Source organism: Coregonus clupeaformis, chromosome 34, assembly GCF_020615455.1.
Source record: "Coregonus clupeaformis isolate EN_2021a chromosome 34, ASM2061545v1, whole genome shotgun sequence".
NCBI lineage: Eukaryota > Metazoa > Chordata > Actinopteri > Salmoniformes > Salmonidae > Coregonus > Coregonus clupeaformis.
The window spans coordinates 18,777,363-18,798,021 of NC_059225.1; the positions used below are offsets into that span (position 1 = coordinate 18,777,363).

General features: G+C 44.2%; 1 protein-coding gene across 2 annotated transcripts in view; it reads right to left on the reverse strand.

The window, feature by feature from the left end:
• Positions 1–15,385: 15,385 nt before the first annotated feature.
• Positions 15,386–20,659, reverse strand: part of LOC121549761 (golgin subfamily A member 6-like protein 22) — a 126,637-nt gene continuing 121,363 nt past the window's right edge. For both annotated transcript variants that reach the window (XM_041861624.2, XM_041861625.2), the window contains one exon: positions 15,386–16,659. In XM_041861624.2, the coding sequence (XP_041717558.1) occupies positions 16,462–16,659 (198 nt within the window). In that variant the 3' untranslated portion in view covers positions 15,386–16,461. The remainder of the gene's footprint in view (positions 16,660–20,659) is intronic.

A 20,659-nucleotide genomic window follows, 5' to 3' on the forward strand; every position in this document is an offset into this window, starting at 1 on the left:
GAGCCCCCAAAGATAATTAGACTGAATGAATAACAACTTAAAAGTGGGTCAAGTAATCTTCAATAAACAAAAGTTTAATGAAGTTAAAGCAAAGAGGCACATTTTCTCTGCTTCAAATCTGTCGTTCATCCTCCACTCAGCATGCGTCCCCCCCAGGGGAAAATAGATTAAGGTTGGGCAGGTCAAACATACATGCTATGTCTACATGTTTCTCTTTCAGGATGAGACCAGAGAAATGGAGGGAAACAGATAAACCGTTGACTTTCGCTCAACTCTGGTTTTAAACATCTGCATTGATTCCTGCTAGGAAGAAAAAGATGACAGGAATAACTTTAAAACCCAGAAAGAAGAAAAGGTATACAGAAAAAATGAAAAAGTTAAGTACTTCCTGAAACTTCTTTCTTTGAGAGCTCTGGTTCTTCGCTCTCCATTTCTCTCTTTGAGTTAGAGAGAACGTAATAGTAATGAAATGACCCTGCGAGGCGAACAGCAGCCCTCACCTGATAACTTGTTCCTGACTGCCTTTCAAGCAGCTGTCAAGCAATTTCCCTTGAAACCCTGCTTTGTTTTTTAGGTAGGGGGAGGTGCGCTTTGACACCCCTGCCTTACTCCCAGAGGGGGCGCAGACGACAAGCTTTCAGACAGTGAAACGTGAGAGGCAGGGTGAAATGGAGGGGGTTGGGGGGTGACGGGTGTAGTAGACATCTCACAGATGACAATCCTACTAATTGAAATGACAGATTATTTTAATGTGCAGAAAGTCATTAAAAATCCCAGCTATGCTTTTCCCCTCAGTCTGTCTGTCTGTCTTTCTGTCTGTTTTCTTTTTACGGGAATATCTTGTGGCTTCTGAGAGGGGAAGATGGAGAATCTGCATTTAAAAGTAGATGATGTTGCCTCTTATTTCTGCAAAGTGATTATTCTTAGAATCATGTAGGGAGATGGCCTAACATTACAACACCTTATGCCTAGCTGGAGATATGTTATTTGGCCCCTATGTTTTACCTCTACAAGATAGTGAGTTAGTAAACCTCTGTTGATGGTGTGTGGACATCTAGCAGTGACTCCCTATATGAATCATTAGCTCTCCCTTTCCAGACTCTGGAAATTAATTCCGAGCAGTGCTGGGATATTTTCTTCCTTACTGACAGAATCCTAAACATCCACCTCATTCTAAATTCTAGAAATAATCTAATTATTACGGGCCGAGCAGAGAATGCACACGCATGCTGATAGGCTGATAGGATATTCCATATGGTGGGGTGGAATGTCTCCCGGTTAGCCTTGTGGCACATTGAGACGGTAAGCACCGACCGGGGACGTACCGTTTCCATCTTCCCCTCTCTTCCTTCTCCATCCCTCTCTCCCTCTCCTCCCTCACCATCCCTCTCCTCCTTCTCCATCCCTCTCTCCCTCTCCATCCCTCTCTCCCTCTCCTCTCTCACCATCCCTCTCTCCCTCACCATCCCTCTCTCCCTCTCCTCCTTCTCCATCCCTCTCTCCCTCTCCATCCCTCTCTCCCTCTCCATCCCTCTCTCCCTCTCCTCCTTCTCCATCCCTCTCTCCCTCTTCTCCCTCACCATCCCTCTCTCCCTCCCCACTGTCATTCATCAAAAAACACTACTGAGCACAGCGCGGCATGGCAGATATGTATATAGACAACAGGCGTTTTATTAAGAGAAATAGCTGCCATATTAAGGTAGAGTATGGCTGACACACAGGCAGGAAATTGCCAGTATATGACACTATTCCTCAATCCTGTGGCAGCAATGTGTTCAGTGTAATATTCCATGGAGGGTGAGAGAGAGAGAGAGAGAGAGAGAGAGAGAGAGAGAGAGAGAGAGAGAGAGATACAGAAAGAGAGAGAAAATGAAAAGAGAGAAAGGGAGAGAGTGCGAGATCAATGTGTATGATAGGATAGCTCATGTTAAGACGACCATGGGTTTTGTAATTACCATCTCTGTATGAGGAACTGGGCCCTCAATAGGACTGTTTACCTGCGGATGTTAGTACAAGCTATTTGTGGACATACAGGTGTGTGTGTGTGTGTGTGTGTGTGTCTACCTGCGACATCACTCTGGAGTGACGTAGAAAGCTCTCTATGGAGACATGGCTTACACTTTATCAGACGGTGTACATAAAGATTACAGCCCTACCAAGTTTTAGTATAGTCTAGTATCGGACGCTGGCCAGACAGGAGGGATGCTTTATCAATATTGATATTCTTAATTAGGATAATCATCAATAAGATGTTTAGTTAAATGTATCTTATGTTGTTTTTTGTCTGATATACAATACAGGGAGTCAGTCAAGCAGAGAGAGATGCTATCCCTTCACTGAGACATAGAGGGCGCTGTTAGCCACATTCTATCTATCCTCACAGTGACGTTCCATTGGCTGGAATGACGTTCCATTGGCCTGCATTTCCCCTCCTCGTTAACTGGCCAATTCACCACAATCACACTCTAATTAAAAAGAACAACCTAATTAACGAGAGGGAATGTATTTTATAATTCTGTAATATTACCATGATGATCCTGGGCTTGTAAACGATTAGCGATAAAAGGGGGAAAGCATAAATTAATGTCAGTGGGTAATTAAAAAGAGAAAGATAAATAGAAGTTGGGATGTGAAGGACTTTATAGTTTGAAGTAGATATTGTTACCATGTCAAATATGGAATTTGAGCCTTGAACCCTTTGAAGACTAAGCTTGAGAGGAAATTCATTCAGAAATGGAACATGGCCCAGTAACCTCAGAGACAAACATTTAATGGTCCAGTGCAGTGAAAACACGTGATTTCCCTGTTTTTATATATATATATATATATATATATTTCTACAGTATGTTGTTGGAATAATACTGTGAAATTGTGAAAATGATGACAATACCCTTTTAGTGTCAGAGCTGTTTGAAAAGACCACCTGAAATGTCAGCCTGTTTTGATGGGATGGTCACATCAGGCAGTAAATCAGTTAGAGATTCTCTGGTACTTTTGTATACTTTTTTGCCAGTTGTTGAAAGGAGCCAAAAGTGGTCCCCGAAAATTGCATACTATGTCACATATGTGCAGATATCTGCACCGCGTCATTGCTCTCTCTCTCTCGCTCTGCTGTGTGTGCATCTTGCTAGCTGTCACTCAAATAGCGAAGGGCTGAAGTTCATTGGCTGAAACTCCAATTGGTAGTGGGCCAGCCCACATGGGAGAAAATGTAAGGAAAATGGGCGCAGCACAGCTTCCAGAAAACAGTCCCTTTCAAACTAGGGACTTCGTGGTAAGACAGTAATTCTGCTCATAGATTATGCATGTATGAACTACACATTGACACAGTCAGCCCAAAGCGAGAAGTTAAAAAAATACTTACTAGTAGCCAAAGTTCTGGAGCATGTCTTAATAGACCAATAAGAAAGAGAGTTCCAAACCTCTCTGCCAATAACAGGTCGTTTTCAGTTTTTCCCTCCCAACTCAGACACCGCCCAGACAGTCCTAGCTAAATTCTTGCTTGAGAAATTGCTTTTAGCTAAGAAGCCATTTTGGTTTATTTTAGAAAATGTTAATTGAAAACAATCACAGTAAGGTACATAAGTGTTACCCAAAAATGGATGCATTGGACCTTTAAAACAAAGTGTTATTTATTTTTAACATAATATCCGAACGGAACTGTCAAAGGGAAGGGATCACTGCCGTTACTTCGCTGTCCAACCAAGTTGAATGAATTGAGGAGCAGACTGAAGTAGAGAGGAGATTCAGCAACACTTAGAGGACAATATCATTAAATTAAGAAGCTTCTTTACTGATAAAAGTTGAACCAACGAATTTCGTCTTTAAGCTTTCGTCAGGATTTTTCTCCGACATAGTGTTCATCAGAGTAACTCTCAGACCATGATAAAAATAAATATAACACGTAAACAGTATGCAAATGCTAGTTTACCCTTTCTGTGTGTATTAATGAATCACAACCGTTCAAAATGTTATCGGTGTCTCTGCCGTACCTCCCACAGTATGTGTGTGCACCGGTGAGCTACACTCAGTTAGAATCAGTGAGCAACCACTCTGCTAACATTAACAATTAGGACAAAGAATCACTAGAAGTCCTAACATACTCAAAGCTGCCTCTACTCAAACTCATAACGAAATGGCGCCGGAGAAGATGGCTGCCGTTTTACAGGCCTCTAACCAATTGTACTATTATGTGTGTTTTTCTGCGTTATTTGTAATTTATTTTGTACATAATGTTTCTGCCATCGTCTCTTATAACCAAAAAGAGCTTCTGGATATCAGGACAGCGATTACTCACCTCGTATTGGACGAATAATTTTTCTTCAACGAGGCGGCCGCGAAGGATATCCTACAGACACCCGAGTGAGTAAACTGCCGCTCCCATCAATCCTATTAGCCAATCTTCAATCATTGGAAAATAAATTGGATGACCTAAGATTACGGTTATCCTACCAACGGGACATTAAAAACTGTAATATCTTATGTTTCACCGAGTCGTGGCTGAACGACGACATGGATAACATACAGCTAGCGGGCTATACGCTACATCGGCAGGATAGAACGGCTGACTCCGGTAAGACAAGGAATCCCGGGCTCCCTGCCTGTGCCATTAAACCCCTACAACTCATCCAGAATGCCGCAGCCCGTCTGGTGTTCAACCTTCCCAAGTTCTCTCACGTCACCCCGCTCCTCCGCACACTCCACTGGCTTCCAGTTGAAGCTCGCATCTGTTACAAGACCATGGTGCTTGCCTATGGAGCTGTGAGGGGAACGGCACCTCTGTACCTTCAGCCTCTGATCAGTCCCTACACCCAAACGAGGGCATTGCGTTCATCCACCTCTGGCCTGCTGGCTCCCCTTCCTCTGCGGAAGCATAGTTCCCGCCCAGCCCAGTCAAAACTGTTCGCTGCTCTGGCACCCCAATGGTGGAACAAGCTCCCTCACGACGCCAGGACAGCGGAGTCACTCACCACCTTCCGGAGACATTTGAAACCCCACCTCTTTAAGGAATACCTGGGATAGGATAAAGTAATCCTTCTACCCCCCCCAAAAAAATAAAAATAAATAATAATAATAATAATAAAGAAAAACAAAAAAATTGTAAAGTGGTTATCCCACTGGCTATAGGGTGAATGCACCAATTTGTAAGTCGCTCTGGATAAGAGCGTCTGCTAAATGACGTAAATGTAAATGTAAACAAGGGGTGGCGGTCTGTGTATATTTGTAAACAACAGCTGGTGCACAAAATCAAATACTAAGGAAGTCTCGAGGTTTTGCTCACCTGAGGTAGAGAATCTTATGATAAGCTGTAGACCACACTATTTACCAAGAGAGTTTTCATCTAAATTTTTCATAGCTGTCTATTTACCACCACAAACCAATGCTGGCATTAAGATTGCACTGAATGAGCTGTATAAGGCCATAAGTCAACAGGAAAACGCTCATCCAGAGGCAGCGCTCCTAGTGGCCGGGGACTTTAATGCAGGGAAACTTAAATTTGTTCTACCAAATTTCTACCAGCATGTTAAATGTGCAACCAGAGGAAAAAAAACTCTAGACCACCTTTACTCCACACACAGAGACGCATACAAAGCTCTCCCTCGCCCTCCATTTGGCAAATCTGACCATAACTCTATCCTCCTGATTCCTGCTTATAAGCAAAAACTAAAGGTGGCAGGTAGCTTAGTGGGTAAGAGCGTTGTGCCAGTAACCAAAAGGTCGCTGGTTCTAATCCCCGAGCCGACTAGGTGAAAAATCTGTCGATGTGCCCTTGAGCAAGGCACTTAACCCTAATTGCTCCTGTAAGTCGCTCTGGACAAGAGCGTCTGCTAAATGACCAAAAAAATTAAAAATAAAAAAATTATAAAGCAGGAAGCACCAGTGACTCGGTTAATAAAAAAGTGGTCAGATGATGCAGATGCTAAGCTACAGGACTGTTTTGCTAGCACAGACTGGAACATGTTCCGGGATTCTTCAGATAGCATTGAGGAGTAGACCACATCAGTCACTGGCTTCATCAATAAGTGCATCGATGATGTCGTCCCCACAGTGACCATACGTACATACCCCAACCAGAAGCCATGGATTACAGGAAACATCCGCACTGAGCTAAAGGGTAGACGCTTATAAGAAATCCCACTATGCCCTCCGACGAACCATCAAACAGGCAAAGAGTCAATACAGGACTAAGCTTGAATCGTACTACACCGGCTCTGATGCTCGTCGGATGTGGCAGGGCTTGAAAACTATTACAGACTACAAAGGGAAGCACAGCCGCGAGCTTCCCAGTGACACAAGCCTACCAGACGAGCTAAACCACTTCTATGCTCGCCTCGAGGCAAGCAACACTGAAGCATGCATGAGAGCACCAGCTGTTCCGGATGACTATGTGATCACACTCTCCGTAGCCGATGTGAGTAAGACTTTTAAGCAGGTCAACATTCACAAGGCCGCAGGGCCAGACGGATTACCAGGACGTGTACTCCGAGCATGTGCTGACCAACTGGCAAGTGTCTTCACTGACATTTTCAACATGTCCCTGACTGAGTCTGTAATACCAACATGTTTCAAGCAGACCACCATAGTCCCCGTGCCCAAGGACACTAAGATAACCTGCCTAAATGACTACCGACCCGTAGCACTGACGTCTGTAGCCATGAAGTGCTTTGAAAGGCTGGTCATGGCTCACATCAACACCATTATCCCAGAAACCATAGACCCACTCCAATTTGCATACCGCTCCAACAGATCCACAGATGATGCAATCTCTATTGCACTCCACACTGCCCTTTCCCACCTGGACAAGAGGAACACCTACGTGAGAATGCTATTCATTGACTACAGCTCAGCATTCAACACCATAGTGCCCTCAAAGCTCATCACTAAGCTAAGGATCCTGGGACTAAACACCTCCCTCTCCAACTGGATCCTGGACTTCCTGACGGGCCACCCCCAGGTGGTAAGGGTAGGTAACAACACATCTGCCACACTGATCCTCAACACGGGGGCCCCTCAGGGGTGAGTGCTCAGTCCCCTCCTGTCCTCCCTGTTCACCCATGACTGCATGGCCAGGCACGACTCCAACACCATCATTAAGTTTGCTGACGACACAACAGTGGTAGGCCTGATCACCAACAACGATGAGACAGCCTATAGGGAGGAGGTCAGAGACCTGGCCGTGTGGTGCCAGGATAACAACCTCTCCCTCAACGTGACCAAGACAAAGGAGATGATTGTGGACTAGAGGAAAAAAAAAGAGGCCTGAGCACGCCCCCATTCTCATCGACAGGGCTGTAGTGGAACAGGTTGAGAGCTTCAAGTTCCTTGGTGTCCACATCACCAACGAACTATCATGGTCCAAACACACCAAGACAGTCGTGAAGAGGGCACGACAAAGCCTATTCCCCCTCAGGAGACTGAAAAGATTTGGCATGGGTCCTCAGATCCTCAAAAAATTCTACAGCTGCACCATCGAGAGCATCCTGACTGGTTGCATCACCGCCTGGTATGGCAACTGCTTGGCCTCCGACCGCAAGGCACTACAGAGGGTAGTGCGTACGGCCCAATACATCACTGGGGCCAAGCTTCCTGCCATCCAGGACCTCTATACCAGGCGGTGTCAGAGGAAGGCCCTCAAAATTGTCAAAGACTCCAGCCACCCTAGTCATAGACTGTTCTCTCTGCTACCGCACGGCAAGCGGTACCGGAGTGCCAAGTCTAGGTCCAAAAGACTTCTCGACAGCTTCTACCCCCAAGCCATAAGACTCCTGAACAGCTAATCATGGCTACCCGGACTATTTGCACTGCCCCCCCACCCCATCTTTTTACGCTGCTGCTACTGTTAATTATTTATGCATAGTCACTTTAAGTCTACCCACATGTACATATTACTTCAACTACCTCAACTAGCCGGTGCCCCTGCACATTGACTCTGCACCGGTACCCCCCTGTATATATAGCCTCCCTACTGTTATTTTATTTTACTTCTGCTCTTTTTTTCTCAACACTTTTTTGTTGTTGTTTTATTTAACTTTTTTATAAAAAATTAATGCACTGTTGGTTAAGGGCTGTAAGTAAGCATTTCACTGTAATGTCTGCACCTGTTGTATTCGGCGCATGTGGCCAATAAAATTTGATTTGATTTGATTTGATATGTTTGACAAACCCAGCTGACAAGTTTAGCCCCAAGTCTTTTCCCACCACCCCACATAATTAGCATAATTTCATGCATATTGTATGGCCTAGCAGTACATATTTTAGTGCTGGTCACATTTAATTTGAGTACTTTGTAAAATGTAGCATTTGTTTTAATAAATTATTCTGTTACTACAGAATCCAAGCGTGTCTTAGGCAAATTCAACATCCCAGAATTAGAAGGAAATATTCTGGAGTGTTCACGTCCTCATGTCCTTTATTAAAAATGCAATATAACATGCATGTGTTGCCATTATTACAATTACTATTTCATAAAGCTACTTAATTAAATTTACCCTTACAGGGGACCAGTTTTAATCTCACACATTCTGTCTCTCTCACACACACAAACACAGACACACGCACGCACGCGCACACACACACGTTACAAGAGGCCCTCCCTCCTGCCCTTGGTAAGAGGTAGTATAAACCAAAGAGTGAAGGGCTGGTGTCCTGGACACTAACAGGCTCCACTACACACCCATCACTAACTGCTGCATGGGGGAAGGGGTGAGGGAAAGAGGGGCAGGGATAGGGGAAGAGAGAGGGATAGGGGAAGAGAGAGGGACAGAGAGAGAGAGAGAGAGAGAGAGAGAGAGAGAGAGAGAGAGAGATGCCTAAAAGCAACCACAAATGTTAACCACATAACCTGATTGTGGTTGTGATAATTAGTTCTGATAGCTCTGTCCTTAATAGGAGACCACATGCCATTTGGTATGTTTTGGTACTTATTTGAAATAAATCAATAACATAAAAGTACACTAAGTATAATACAGTATATCAAATGCGCAGACACACACACACACACACACTCACACCATACATGAATGTCACCAGCCAACACACAACGAACACACAGCCAAACAGCAAAACAATTTGTTTAATCATAAAGTGCATTTGCATACATAAATGAATGCATAATGGCACAGGTTAATGCGTAGTGTAGCATTCCCCTGGGTTGGTAAATAAAGTGCCTTTTGAAAATGAGAAAGAGAGAGGGAGAGAGAGAGAGAGAGAGAGAGACAGAGAGACAGAGAGACACAGACAGAGAGAGAGGAGAGAGAGACACAGAGAGAGACAGAGAGCGACAGAGAAAGAGAGAGAGAGACAGAGAGAGAGACAGAGAAAGAGAAAGAGAGAGACAGAGAAAGAGAGAGACAGAGAAAGAGAGAGACAGAGAGAGAGAGACACAGAGAGAGAGAGACACAGAGAGAGAGAGACACAGAGAGAGAGAGAGAGGGACTGACTATCTACTTCACTTGCTTTGGCAATGTTAACATACGTTTCCCATGCCAATAAAGCCCTTAAATTGAAATTGAATTGAAATTGAGAGCGAGAGCGAGAGCGAGAGAGAGAGAGAGAGAGAGAGAGAGAGACAGAGAGAGGGAGGGAGAGAGCGAGAGAGAGAGAGAGAGAGAGAGAGAGGGAGGGAGAGAGAGAGCGAGAGAGAGAGGGAGGGAAAGAGAGCGAGAGCATAAAAAACATTCTGCAAGACAATGTGGCAAAACAGAGGTAGCTAGATAAATAAATAAAATAAAATAGCTAAATAAATAAATGGGAAAGGTGGAAGCCTAATAAGGACATGCTTAGTTTATTTCCTTAATCTGCCTATTAACACCAAAGGGTTTGTGATTCACAGAACCTTGACAGGGCCACTACTAGTGACAAACTCAGAGCTTAGACTTACATCCCCTGAGAATACCGCTCTCCCTCGCATCTCTCCCATCCCTCTCTTTCTCTCCCTCCCTCTCCCTCCTGTACCAGATATCAGAGAGACATTAAGCAGAGATGCTGCATTAGTAGGTGTGAGATGTGTCATTTCCAGTCTAGTCCAGTCTGTATGGGAACAGACTCTCTAAGATCCAGTTTAGTTTGAATTCTTCCACACTGTCATGGAGGATCTCCTTGCTTGTCACTTAACAAGCCAGCAAAGTGAAGAACAATAATTGCATTTGTAAATGAATAACACTACATGACAACTTTTCGTGACAGTTTCGGTGGATTTCACCCTCTCCACATTTGATATGGTTTATATTTATTCTTGTTCTCTTTGTTGTTGTGTTGTGGTGTTAAGTACTGCTGGAGGAGATCAACAACGTTTTGTTTGCTGTGACTTACAACTGAACATGAAGAAGATAACTGTCGTACTGAACATGATACTCACCCAGGACGAGTGAATGAACAAAACTAAGGAAAGAGGATGTTTTCTGTTATATACTGGTGATGACATACCAGTGGCATACAGTACCAGTCTACCCAATGAGGCTTGAAGTTAGAAGATGTTGACGGTACACATTTCTGTCTTCAGCCTAAAGACACACAGAGAATGGTTGTGGTAGTATCTAAATAATATGTGATATGCCATGATAAACACACCAGTCTCTTCCCTGTGCCTCCCCTACAAACCCACATCTAAAACCACGTTAATGTATTCAAACAGCAACACTAACAAATGGCCTATACATTAGGGACCACGATACATCCTCAGAATACATGTCTATTTCCATCTGAATTGTTATGCTGTTCTTTCTCTCTCTGTGTGTGTGTGTGTGTGTGTGTGTGTGTGGCTGTCAGATGAGATGGGAGCGTTTTGCTTCAATGTGTCAGACCTGATTACAGATGTGATGCGTTTCGTGGTCAGTATAACGCCGCACCCCGTGTGTGTGAGTGTGTATGTGTGTGTCTTCCATCACTTGCGTGTCTGTCACACCAAGACGTGACACAAATCAGCGAGGGTTCGTTGATGATGACAATGTGCAGACCTCCATTTTGTCACCCGGCGAGTGGAGATTACCTTCACCGCCATCTTGTATACTATATATGGTAATGAGCTGAGAGAGATGGAGAGAGAGAGAGAGATGGAGAGAGAGAGAGAGAGAAAGGTAGAGAGATATTGGGGTTCTTTCTGATAAATGGGGCAGACGGGAGAAGGTTTGGGGTTCGGGATTCGGGGACTGCAAAAGGGAAACATACTCTGACTTGTATAAAAAGGGAAGATAGGAGATGAGGAGAGGGAGTGGGGACGTCTGTGAGGGAAGGAAAACAACCCTCTGAATGATTTTGAATAAAACAAAGGGGACATGGGGGGGTTGGTTTAGGTCGGGGTTTTTGGGGGTGGAGGTAAGGAAGAAATATTGACCCTCTGAAATGTAATATGGTTTTTGAAAAAGAAGGAGGAGGGGGGAGAGGATGGGCTTGAAGGTGGGAGTACCGGGGGTGAGAGGAGGGTGATGTAGGGAAATAGCTCACATTTTCAAACAAGGACTCCATGCAACCAGCCTCTGTCACCAGTCCCTCTCTCTACCCTCAGCACGGTCAGGAAGGACAAGACACCTGTCAGACAGATTGTGGTGTGTGTGTGTGTGTGGCTGGTATAATTCCTCCACAGTCATAAATAACAGGACTTCCCTCAGACGTCATTAACAGAAGTTTAATTTAATTAATTCTCTAATATGGAAAATGAAGGTCTGTGGCATCTCTGTCCCTTCACCCTTCCTCCTCCCCCTCCTTCCTCTCACCTCTCTGTCTGTTCATCACCCCTCCTTCCTCTCATCTCTCTGTCTGTTCATCACCCCTCCTTCCTCTCTCTGTCCGTTCATCACCCCTCCTTCCTCTCATCTCTCTGTCTGTTCATCACCCCTCCTTCCTCTCTCTGTCCGTTCATCACCCCTCCTTCCTCTCATCTCTCTGTCTGTTCATCACCCCTCCTTCCTCTCATCTCTCTGTCTGTTCATCACCCCTCCTTCCTCTCTCTGTCCGTTCATCACCCCTCCTTCCTCTCATCTCTCTGTCCATTCATCACCCCTCCTTCCTCTCTCTGTCCGTTCATCACCCCTCCTTCCTCTCCTCTCTCCTCCTCCCTTTTCGCCCTGAAAGCCCAATCTGTCAAGGTTGAATAAAATGGTGGCCGTGTGTGTGGCAGCGTCTGGGGTCCCAGGGAGAGAGGAGGTGATGGTGACTTTCACCTTCATCTCTCCCCTCACTTCTTCCTCTCCTCCTCCTTCCCTCTCTTTCTTTGATGTGTGTAGAGTCGATGGGTAATCAGCCTCCATCAGGCCAGGCCTCATTTCCCCTCACACTGCCCCATTAGGGACACACACACACACACACGTTCTGGAGCATGCTGATAAGGACAATAATCTTACCCTGGTATACACTCTGTTCCTCTATCCCTTTGCTCTTCCCTCCCACTCTTCTCTCTGTCCTCTTCCCCTCCTTCTGTCTCTACCTGCGTCTCCCTCGCTCTTTCTCTCCCTCTATCTCTTTCTGAGTCAGAGAAACAGAGAGACAGTCAGAGAAACAGAGAGACAGTCAGAGAAACAGAGAGACAGTCAGAGAAACAGAGAGACAGTCAGAGAAACAGAGAGACAGTCAGAGAAACAGAGAGACAGTCAGAGAAACAGAGACAGTCAGAGAAACAGTCAGAGAAACAGTCAGAGAAACAGAGAGACAGTCAGAGAAACAGTCAGAGAAACAGAGAGACAGTCAGAGAAACAGAGAGACAGTCAGAGAAACAGAGAGAGTCAGAGAAACAGTCAGAGAAACAGAGAGACAGTCAGAGAAACAGTCAGAGAAACAGAGAGACAGTCAGAGAAACAGTCAGAGAAACAGAGAGACAGTCAGAGACACAGAGAGACAGTCAGAGACACAGAGAGAGTCAGAGACACAGAGAGACAGTCAGAGACACAGAGAGACAGTCAGAGACACAGAGAGACAGTCAGAGAAACAGAGACAGTCAGAGAAACAGTCAGAGAAACAGAGAGACAGTCAGAGAAACAGAGAGACAGTCAGAGAAACAGTCAGAGAAACAGAGAGACAGTCAGATAAACAGTCAGAGAAACAGAGAGACAGTCAGATAAACAGTCAGAGAAACAGAGAGACAGTCAGAGAAACAGTCAGAGAAACAGAGAGACAGTCAGATAAACAGTCAAAGAAACAGAGAGACAGTCAGAGAAACAGTCAGAGAAACAGAGAGACAGTCAGAGAAACAGTCAGAGAAACAGAGAAACAGTCAGAGAAACAGAGAGACAGTCAGAGACACAGAGAGACAGTCAGATACACAGAGAAACAGTCAGAGAAACAGAGAGACAGTCAGAGAAACAGTCAGAGAAACAGAGAGACAGTCAGAGAAACAGAGAGACAGTCAGAGAAACAGTCAGAGAAACAGAGAGACAGTCAGAGAAACAGTCAGAGAAACAGTCAGAGAAACAGAGAGAGTCAGAGACACAGAGAGACAGTCAGAGACACAGAGACAGTCAGAGACACAGAGAGACAGTCAGAGAAACAGAGAGACAGTCAGAGAAACAGTCAGAGAAACAGAGAGACAGCCAGAGAAACAGAGAGACAGTCAGAGAAACAGTCAGAGAAACAGAGAGACAGTCAGAGAAACAGTCAGAGAAACAGAGAGACAGTCAGAGAAACAGAGAGACAGTCAGAGAAACAGAGAGATAGTCAGAGAAACAGAGAGACAGTCAGAGAAATAGTTAGAGAAACAGAGAGACAGTCAGAGAAACAGAGAGAGAGTCAGAGAAACAGAGACAGTCAGTGAAACAGAGAGACAGTCAGAGAAACAGAGAGACAGTCAGAGAAACAGAGAGACAGTCAGAGAAACAGTCAGAGAAACAGAGAGACAGTCAGAGAAACAGTCAGAGAAACAGAGAGACAGTCAGAGAAACAGAGAGACAGTCAGAGAAACAGTCAGAGAAACAGAGAGACAGTCAGACAAACAGAGAGACAGTCAGAGAAACAGAGACACAGTCAGAGAAACAGAGAGACAGTCAGAGAAACAGAGAGCGAGTCAGAGTAACATAGAGAGAGAGAGTCAGAGAAAGTCAGACAAACAGAGAGACTGTCCCTCTGTCCTCATTAACAGTCCAATCAGATCCACATGGGCATCAGATAGATTTACTGTTTATTCCCTTCCAGTCTCAAGGAGCCAATTTAAGACACACACACACACACACACACACACACACACACACACACACACAGCTTATAGGAGAAACCCAGAGCATGTCTGGGGCTGTGGAAGGCTCATAATGTTGCTCTTTAAAAAGGACAAGATGACTATTATTAACATCCATTCTCATTTCCTGATCATTTACCATTGGACATTATGTTTCTAATAACAAGGAGTGTACAGTATCTGCTACTCAGCTTATTGCCTCCAGTCCTCTAAGAGAACAGGCAACATGCATCAGCTAGTTTCCCCTGCATGAGGACAAACCTTTATAGTGCACTTCTGGTCAAAAATAGTGTACTATAAAGGAATAGGGTGCCATTTGAGATGCACCCCTAAAGATGATCTATGTGTAGCCAGTACAGCTACTTCCACAATGGCCACTTATGATGCTGATGCTAGTTCAGATGGGCCACTCTTGTGATGATCAGAAAGAAAATAATGCCTGGTAATCATAATCATCATTCATATAACCATCAACATCCCTCTCTCTCAGACAGAGGGCCACACTCCACAAACAGACCCAGGCTGATTTGGGATGAAAATAAAATAGTGAGTGACAATATTTTTGTAGGTGTAACACAGATTTCTAGAAGACAACACACACAGACGTGTATAAGTGAAACACACACTCTCAGCCAGTGGAAACCATACATTCATTTAGTAAACTAAGGGTAGGAAGTTAGGGGATGCCAGAAAAAATAAGAAACTGTGTGAAATGAGCTTCCTGTGTAGAAAATACATGTAAGAGCCTGTGTCTACTGTAAGTGTGTGTAAAGGCGTCTGAATAATCCCTCCACAGAGCTAAAGCGAGTTCAAAACAGATCAAAGACAAGCTTAACCTCCGTAAAACCTCACTGGGTTTTCAAGAACAACAAATGATCATTCCCATCATTGTTTCCATGGGACTCTTTTCACCGTCGCACAGCTGCCTTGGTCTGGGCCTGGGAATCCTTTAAAGGCCTGTGGTTTCACTTTTAATGACTGTGCTCTGTGTGTGAGAGTCTATATGTGTGTGAGCGCGTGTGTGTGTGTTGGTGCATAAAAGCGGTGTATTTTTGACTGTGACAGCGATACCACTAACAAGCCAAGCTCTGCCTCATTAAAATGTAGACTCCTGAGAGAGAGAGAGAGAGAGAGAGAGAGAGAGAGAGAGAGAGTGTGTAATGTTTCCTGCTAATTTTTTATTGTTTATTTCACTTTTGTTTATTATCTATTTCACTTGCTTTGGCAATGTAAACATATGTTTCCCATACCAATAAAGCCCTTAAATTGAATTGAGAGAGAGAGAAAGAGAGAGATGAAAGAGTCTGTGGCTGCATGCCTCAATGTTTCTCTTTGAATAGACAGAGGGAAAGAGAGAGAGATTCAGCCGTTATCATTATCACAGTCAAATCTCCCTCTCTCCCTCTCTCCCTCCCTCTCTGTCACATGTAGGTCTTGTTTAGCCAACACTGGCTTCCATGTCTTCCCTTAGCACATCAACTATCTGGCCTACAGTCACAACTATCTGGCCTACAGTCACAACTATCTGGCCTACAGTCACAACTATCTGGCCTACAGTCACAACTATCTGGCCTACAGTCACAACTATCTGGCCTACAGTCACAACTATCTGGCCTACAGTCACAACTATCTGGCCTACAGTCACAACTATCTGGCCTACAGTCACAACTTTAAACATAAAACGGTCAGAAAATGTTATGATCATATTTGGAGTTATTATCAAACTGGAACTCTAAGAATAAATATAAAAAAACATTCATTATTACTACAATTCTCTCATGTTACAAGGCACTGAACACACACGCACACACAGCAGCGGGAGAACACATGGCACTAACAACAAACGAAAATAGATGTCAATGTCAACAGTTGCAGTACATGGCACCCAGTCACACAGTGATCAGAGACAATGATATGGCTTCATAACCGAACCCATCCAACAGAACAGCCAAACAAGGAAGAGATGTCAGGCATTAGAGTTCAGGGGTCAGAGGTTAGGGGTTAGAGGTCAGCGGGAGGTCAGGTGAGGCGAAGCGTCCTTGGTCTGTCGTATCTCTGTAGCGAGGTGTTTGATCCTACCTGACCAGTAGAGCTCTCTGTCCTGCAACTGTACGGATAGTTCTCCCACCCTCCTCACCCAGTAGGCCTCATTCACAGCCTGGGCCTCGCCTGGCTACCGCGGCCCAGCATTGCTCAACTCTGCTCGGGTCAGGGCACTGTCCTTCTCCCCTGGCCTGAGACTGGGGCTGTGGCTGGGGGGGGTGGTGCAGAGGGGAGGGGGAAAGGTGGGAGGCAGGGGGAGGTTATCCTGTGTCTCTGTCCAGAGAGGGGGAGAGGGAGGGAAGGGAGGAGGAGGGCCCGTGTGTGAGGGAGAATGGAAGGAGGGAGGTACCCCTCCGGTGGTTGGTTGGCGGTATCCGTCGATTCACTCGTCTGCGCTCTGCTCTCTCCTCCTCCAGCTGCCGACGCAATCTCTCATTCTCTCCTCCCAGAGCACTCAGCTAGGGGAAAGAGAGAGAGAGAGAGTTTGAGAGAGATATAGAGAGATACAGTTTGAGTGAGAGAGTGAGAGAGAGAGAGAGAGAGAGAGAGAGAGAGAGAGAGAGAGAGAGAGAGAGAGAGAGAGAGAGAGAGAGGAGGGGAATGTGGAGGGTAGAATAGAGGAAAGCTGTTCAATGTTCCTGAGAGCTGTCATCATGGTGTAGATGTAACCGGAAAACAACCCCTAAGAAGATGAGAGAAAAGGGTTTAAAACCCCTACACACTGTCAACACAAAACTCATTAGGCATGGTCAGAGTGGAACTGGGCTCAAAAACAATCATATCCAAAACTTGAGATTATTCTTTGTACGTAACTGGCAAGTTTAAAGTGTGTTTTGGTTTTGGTAGGTAATGACATGCAAGATGCATGTCAATGTGTGAGATCTGCAATGACACAGTGATCAGAGAGAGAGGAGCTGACTGATTACTGGTTATTTTGAGCGGTACGGTAAGCAGACAGAGATGAAAAACAGACGTACGGAAAGAGAGAGAGTCTGTAGTGACAGTGACACTCATCCCCATCTGTTCCTTAGACGTGTGTGTGTGAGAGTGAGTGTGTCTGTATGGAAGCTGCGGTTAAAGAGTGATGTCACACACACACACACACCCTACCTCTTCAAAGTGTATCTGAAATAGTCCCCCTTCTGTTGCGTGTGCAATGATGTTTGCAGCAACTTCTTTGTTGTTGTAATTTCGCAAACGTACGTGGCTCTTTCACCATTAAGGATTCTAGCTTTAAGATGAACGCACTAATTGTAAATTGCTCTGGATTAGAGTGTCTGATAAATGACTAAAATGTAAATGTAATGTGTATTTGAATATTTGTTAATTAAACACTTATTTTCAACTAATGTGGCCCGAATTAACTACTTCAATTAGAAGTATTTTAAAGTATTTTCAAATACTTCTTTCAAATATTATTTTCAAATACCTAGGTTAAATTCACGAGAGTGTATTTGAGTAAGTGTATTTTAGTATTTTCTAATACATGCCAATACTTTCAAAGTGTTTTTCCAAATCCATTCCAATATTCAACTACTTGTCTTTTCAAATAAAAAATATTGAATTGAAAAAACATGTAGGCCTAGGTCTTACTTTTGAACGTAAAGGTCTAGAGACTAGTGGTTTGTAAAGAAATAGATTTGCAAGTATCTGGCCCAAACAGTAACAACATTCTCAGCAACATTTACAGAATTGTTTTACTTGCTATGACTGTGATACAGTATGTTGTTGTTTAACTATCTTAGCTGAATGCACTGACTGTAAGTCACTATGGATAAGAGTGTCTTCTACTGCTAGTCCCGTGTAGCTCAGTTGGTAGAGCATGGTGTTTGCAACGCCAGGGTTGTGGGTTCGATTCCCACGGGGGGCCAGTATGAAGAAAAAAAAATGTATGCACTCACTAACTGTAAGTCGCTCTGGATAAGAGCATCTGCTAAATGACTAAAATGTAAAAATGTAATGCTAATTGACCAAAATGTAAATGTTTATGTGAAAATGAACATACTAAAATGAACTGCAAAGCACACTGGGGATTATTTTTGTCAAGATGGGATACAGCTTAACCTAATTCTCCTAACCTGCTACGCTCTTATCACACCATAGTGCCATCAGACTTCTGATACAGGGTGCAGGGTGAAAGGGGGCCAAAATGGTATAGAAAAGTATTTTGTATTTTGAAAATACAAATTACAGCTCTCAAAAGCATCTTGTTACAAAATAAATTGGAGTGTAGTTCAGCCCAGGGTAATACAAATGACAAAATACTCAGAAGTAATTGAAATACATATTTCAAATATATCTAACAGAAATACTGCCCATTCATTGTATCATCTGATTGATTTTCTTTCTAGCGCCACTGGTGTTCCTAAGCCAAAATCCAATGTTCATTTTGTCACGTTTATAAGTGTGTTTAAAAAAAAAAGATTTGGAAAGTTTTGCTGCACCCCTGAGAGTTTCTCAAGGCACAGTGGTTGAAAACCACTGCTCTAGACATCTCTCCTCCCCTATCCCTCCATCCCATCCCTCGTTCACAGGAAAGACAGACAGACGGAGGACAGTATTGGGATTATTAGGAAATATGTCTATCAGATGTGCGTCTTCCAGTCTTTCTATTGATGTGTGTGTTTGAACCCAAACTGAAACCTTACTCCCTTCCTTCCCTGATCTCTTGATGATTCCTCCGATCTGAAACAGCCTGAATAGGTTTAAGCAATAAGGTGTAAACTCTTTCCACCTATCTTGTATATCCACAGATCCAGTAGAATCTAAGACCAACCTTATCTCTAGCCCTGCAGAAAACCCTAAACATATCCCCTGCCTTGTCCAAAACCTCAGCCTCAGCCATATCTCCAACCCACAGTTTAAATCCATTAATACCTTCTTGTGAAAATGTCTCCTCTTCCTCCCAGACCAAATCAAACCACAGTTATGTGTCTGTGAAAACACAGTATGATGTAAATGAACTAATTAACTCTAACATTCTTGGGGACATGTTTAATTTTTTGTCATCTTTACAAAGACTGAACGTTTGCTAATTAAAAATCCCTGCATGAGTCTCTAACCCTGAACTGGCTCTGTCTAGGTGGGTGGAGTGTGTGTGTGTGTGTGTGTGTGTGTGTGTGTGTGTGTGTGTGTGAGATTGGTTTAGCTGATCATAGGCTAAAACCCACTGGTGACCAGTGTGAAGGCTGTCTACTACTCTTAGCAATAACAACACATTCAATATCCAAATGAAGAAAGGAGATTAGCTATTATTCTGAGCCACTAATCTATTGAAATTAAACGTGTTATTCTATGGAAATTAGACAGATATAATTTAACTTAATCTGGAGTTCTCTAGCTGCAGAATGAAGTAAGACATTTCATTAGTCTTTTGACAGGGACATGGATAGGCATATGTGTGTTTGTCTCAGTTTGTGTGTGTGTCAGTGGGAGATGGCGGGCTGGTGAAATTGAGTGGGAGGTTGCCTGTCTGTCTAGGTATGTGTTGGCGTCCTCATTAAGTGTTCTGTGTAGGAGTGGATCGATATGTGTAATGATTCACACAGCAGATTAAGCGGTGTCTGAGACCCTGGATATTAAAGACAAAACACACAGAATGAGGTGTCTGAGACTGAAGCGATTACACATCTGACCTGTTAGCAGAACACCTTATTGGATCCCTCTCTCCCTCTCTCCCTCTCTCCCTCCCTGAATTTGGCTTCTACTTGGCTTTTCCATATGCCTCACCTGGAAATAATACACTGCTCAAAAAAATAAAGGGAACACTAAAATAACACATCCTAGAACTGAATGAATGAAATAATCTTATTAAATAATTTTTTCTTTACATAGTTGAATGTGCTGACAACAAAATCACACAAAAATTATCAATGGAAATCAAATTTATCAACCCATGGAGGTCTGGATTTGGAGTCACCCTCAAAATTAAAGTGGAAAACCACACTACAGGCTGATCCAACTTTGAAGTAATGTCCTTAAAACAAGTCAAAATGAGGCTCAGTAGTGTGTGTGGCCTCCACGTGCCTGTAGGACCTCACTACAACGCCTGGGCATGCTCCTGATGAGGTGGCGGATGGTCTCCTGAGGGATCTCCTCCCAGACCTGGACTAAAGCATCCGCCAACTCCTGGACAGTCTGTGGTGCAACGTGGCGTTGGTGGATGGAGCGAGACATGATGTCCCAGATGTGCTCAATTGGATTCAGGTCTGGGGAACGGGCGGGCCAGTCCATAGCATCAATGCCTTCCTCTTGCAGGAACTGCTGACACACTCCAGCCACATGAGGTCTAGCATTGTCTTGCATTAGGAGGAACCCAGGGCCAACCGCACCAGAATATGGTCTCACAAGGGGTCTGAGGATCTCATCTCGGTACCTAATGGCAGTCAGGCTACCTCTGGCGAGCACATGGAGGGCTGTGCGGCCCCCCAAAGAAATGCCACCCCACACCATGACTGA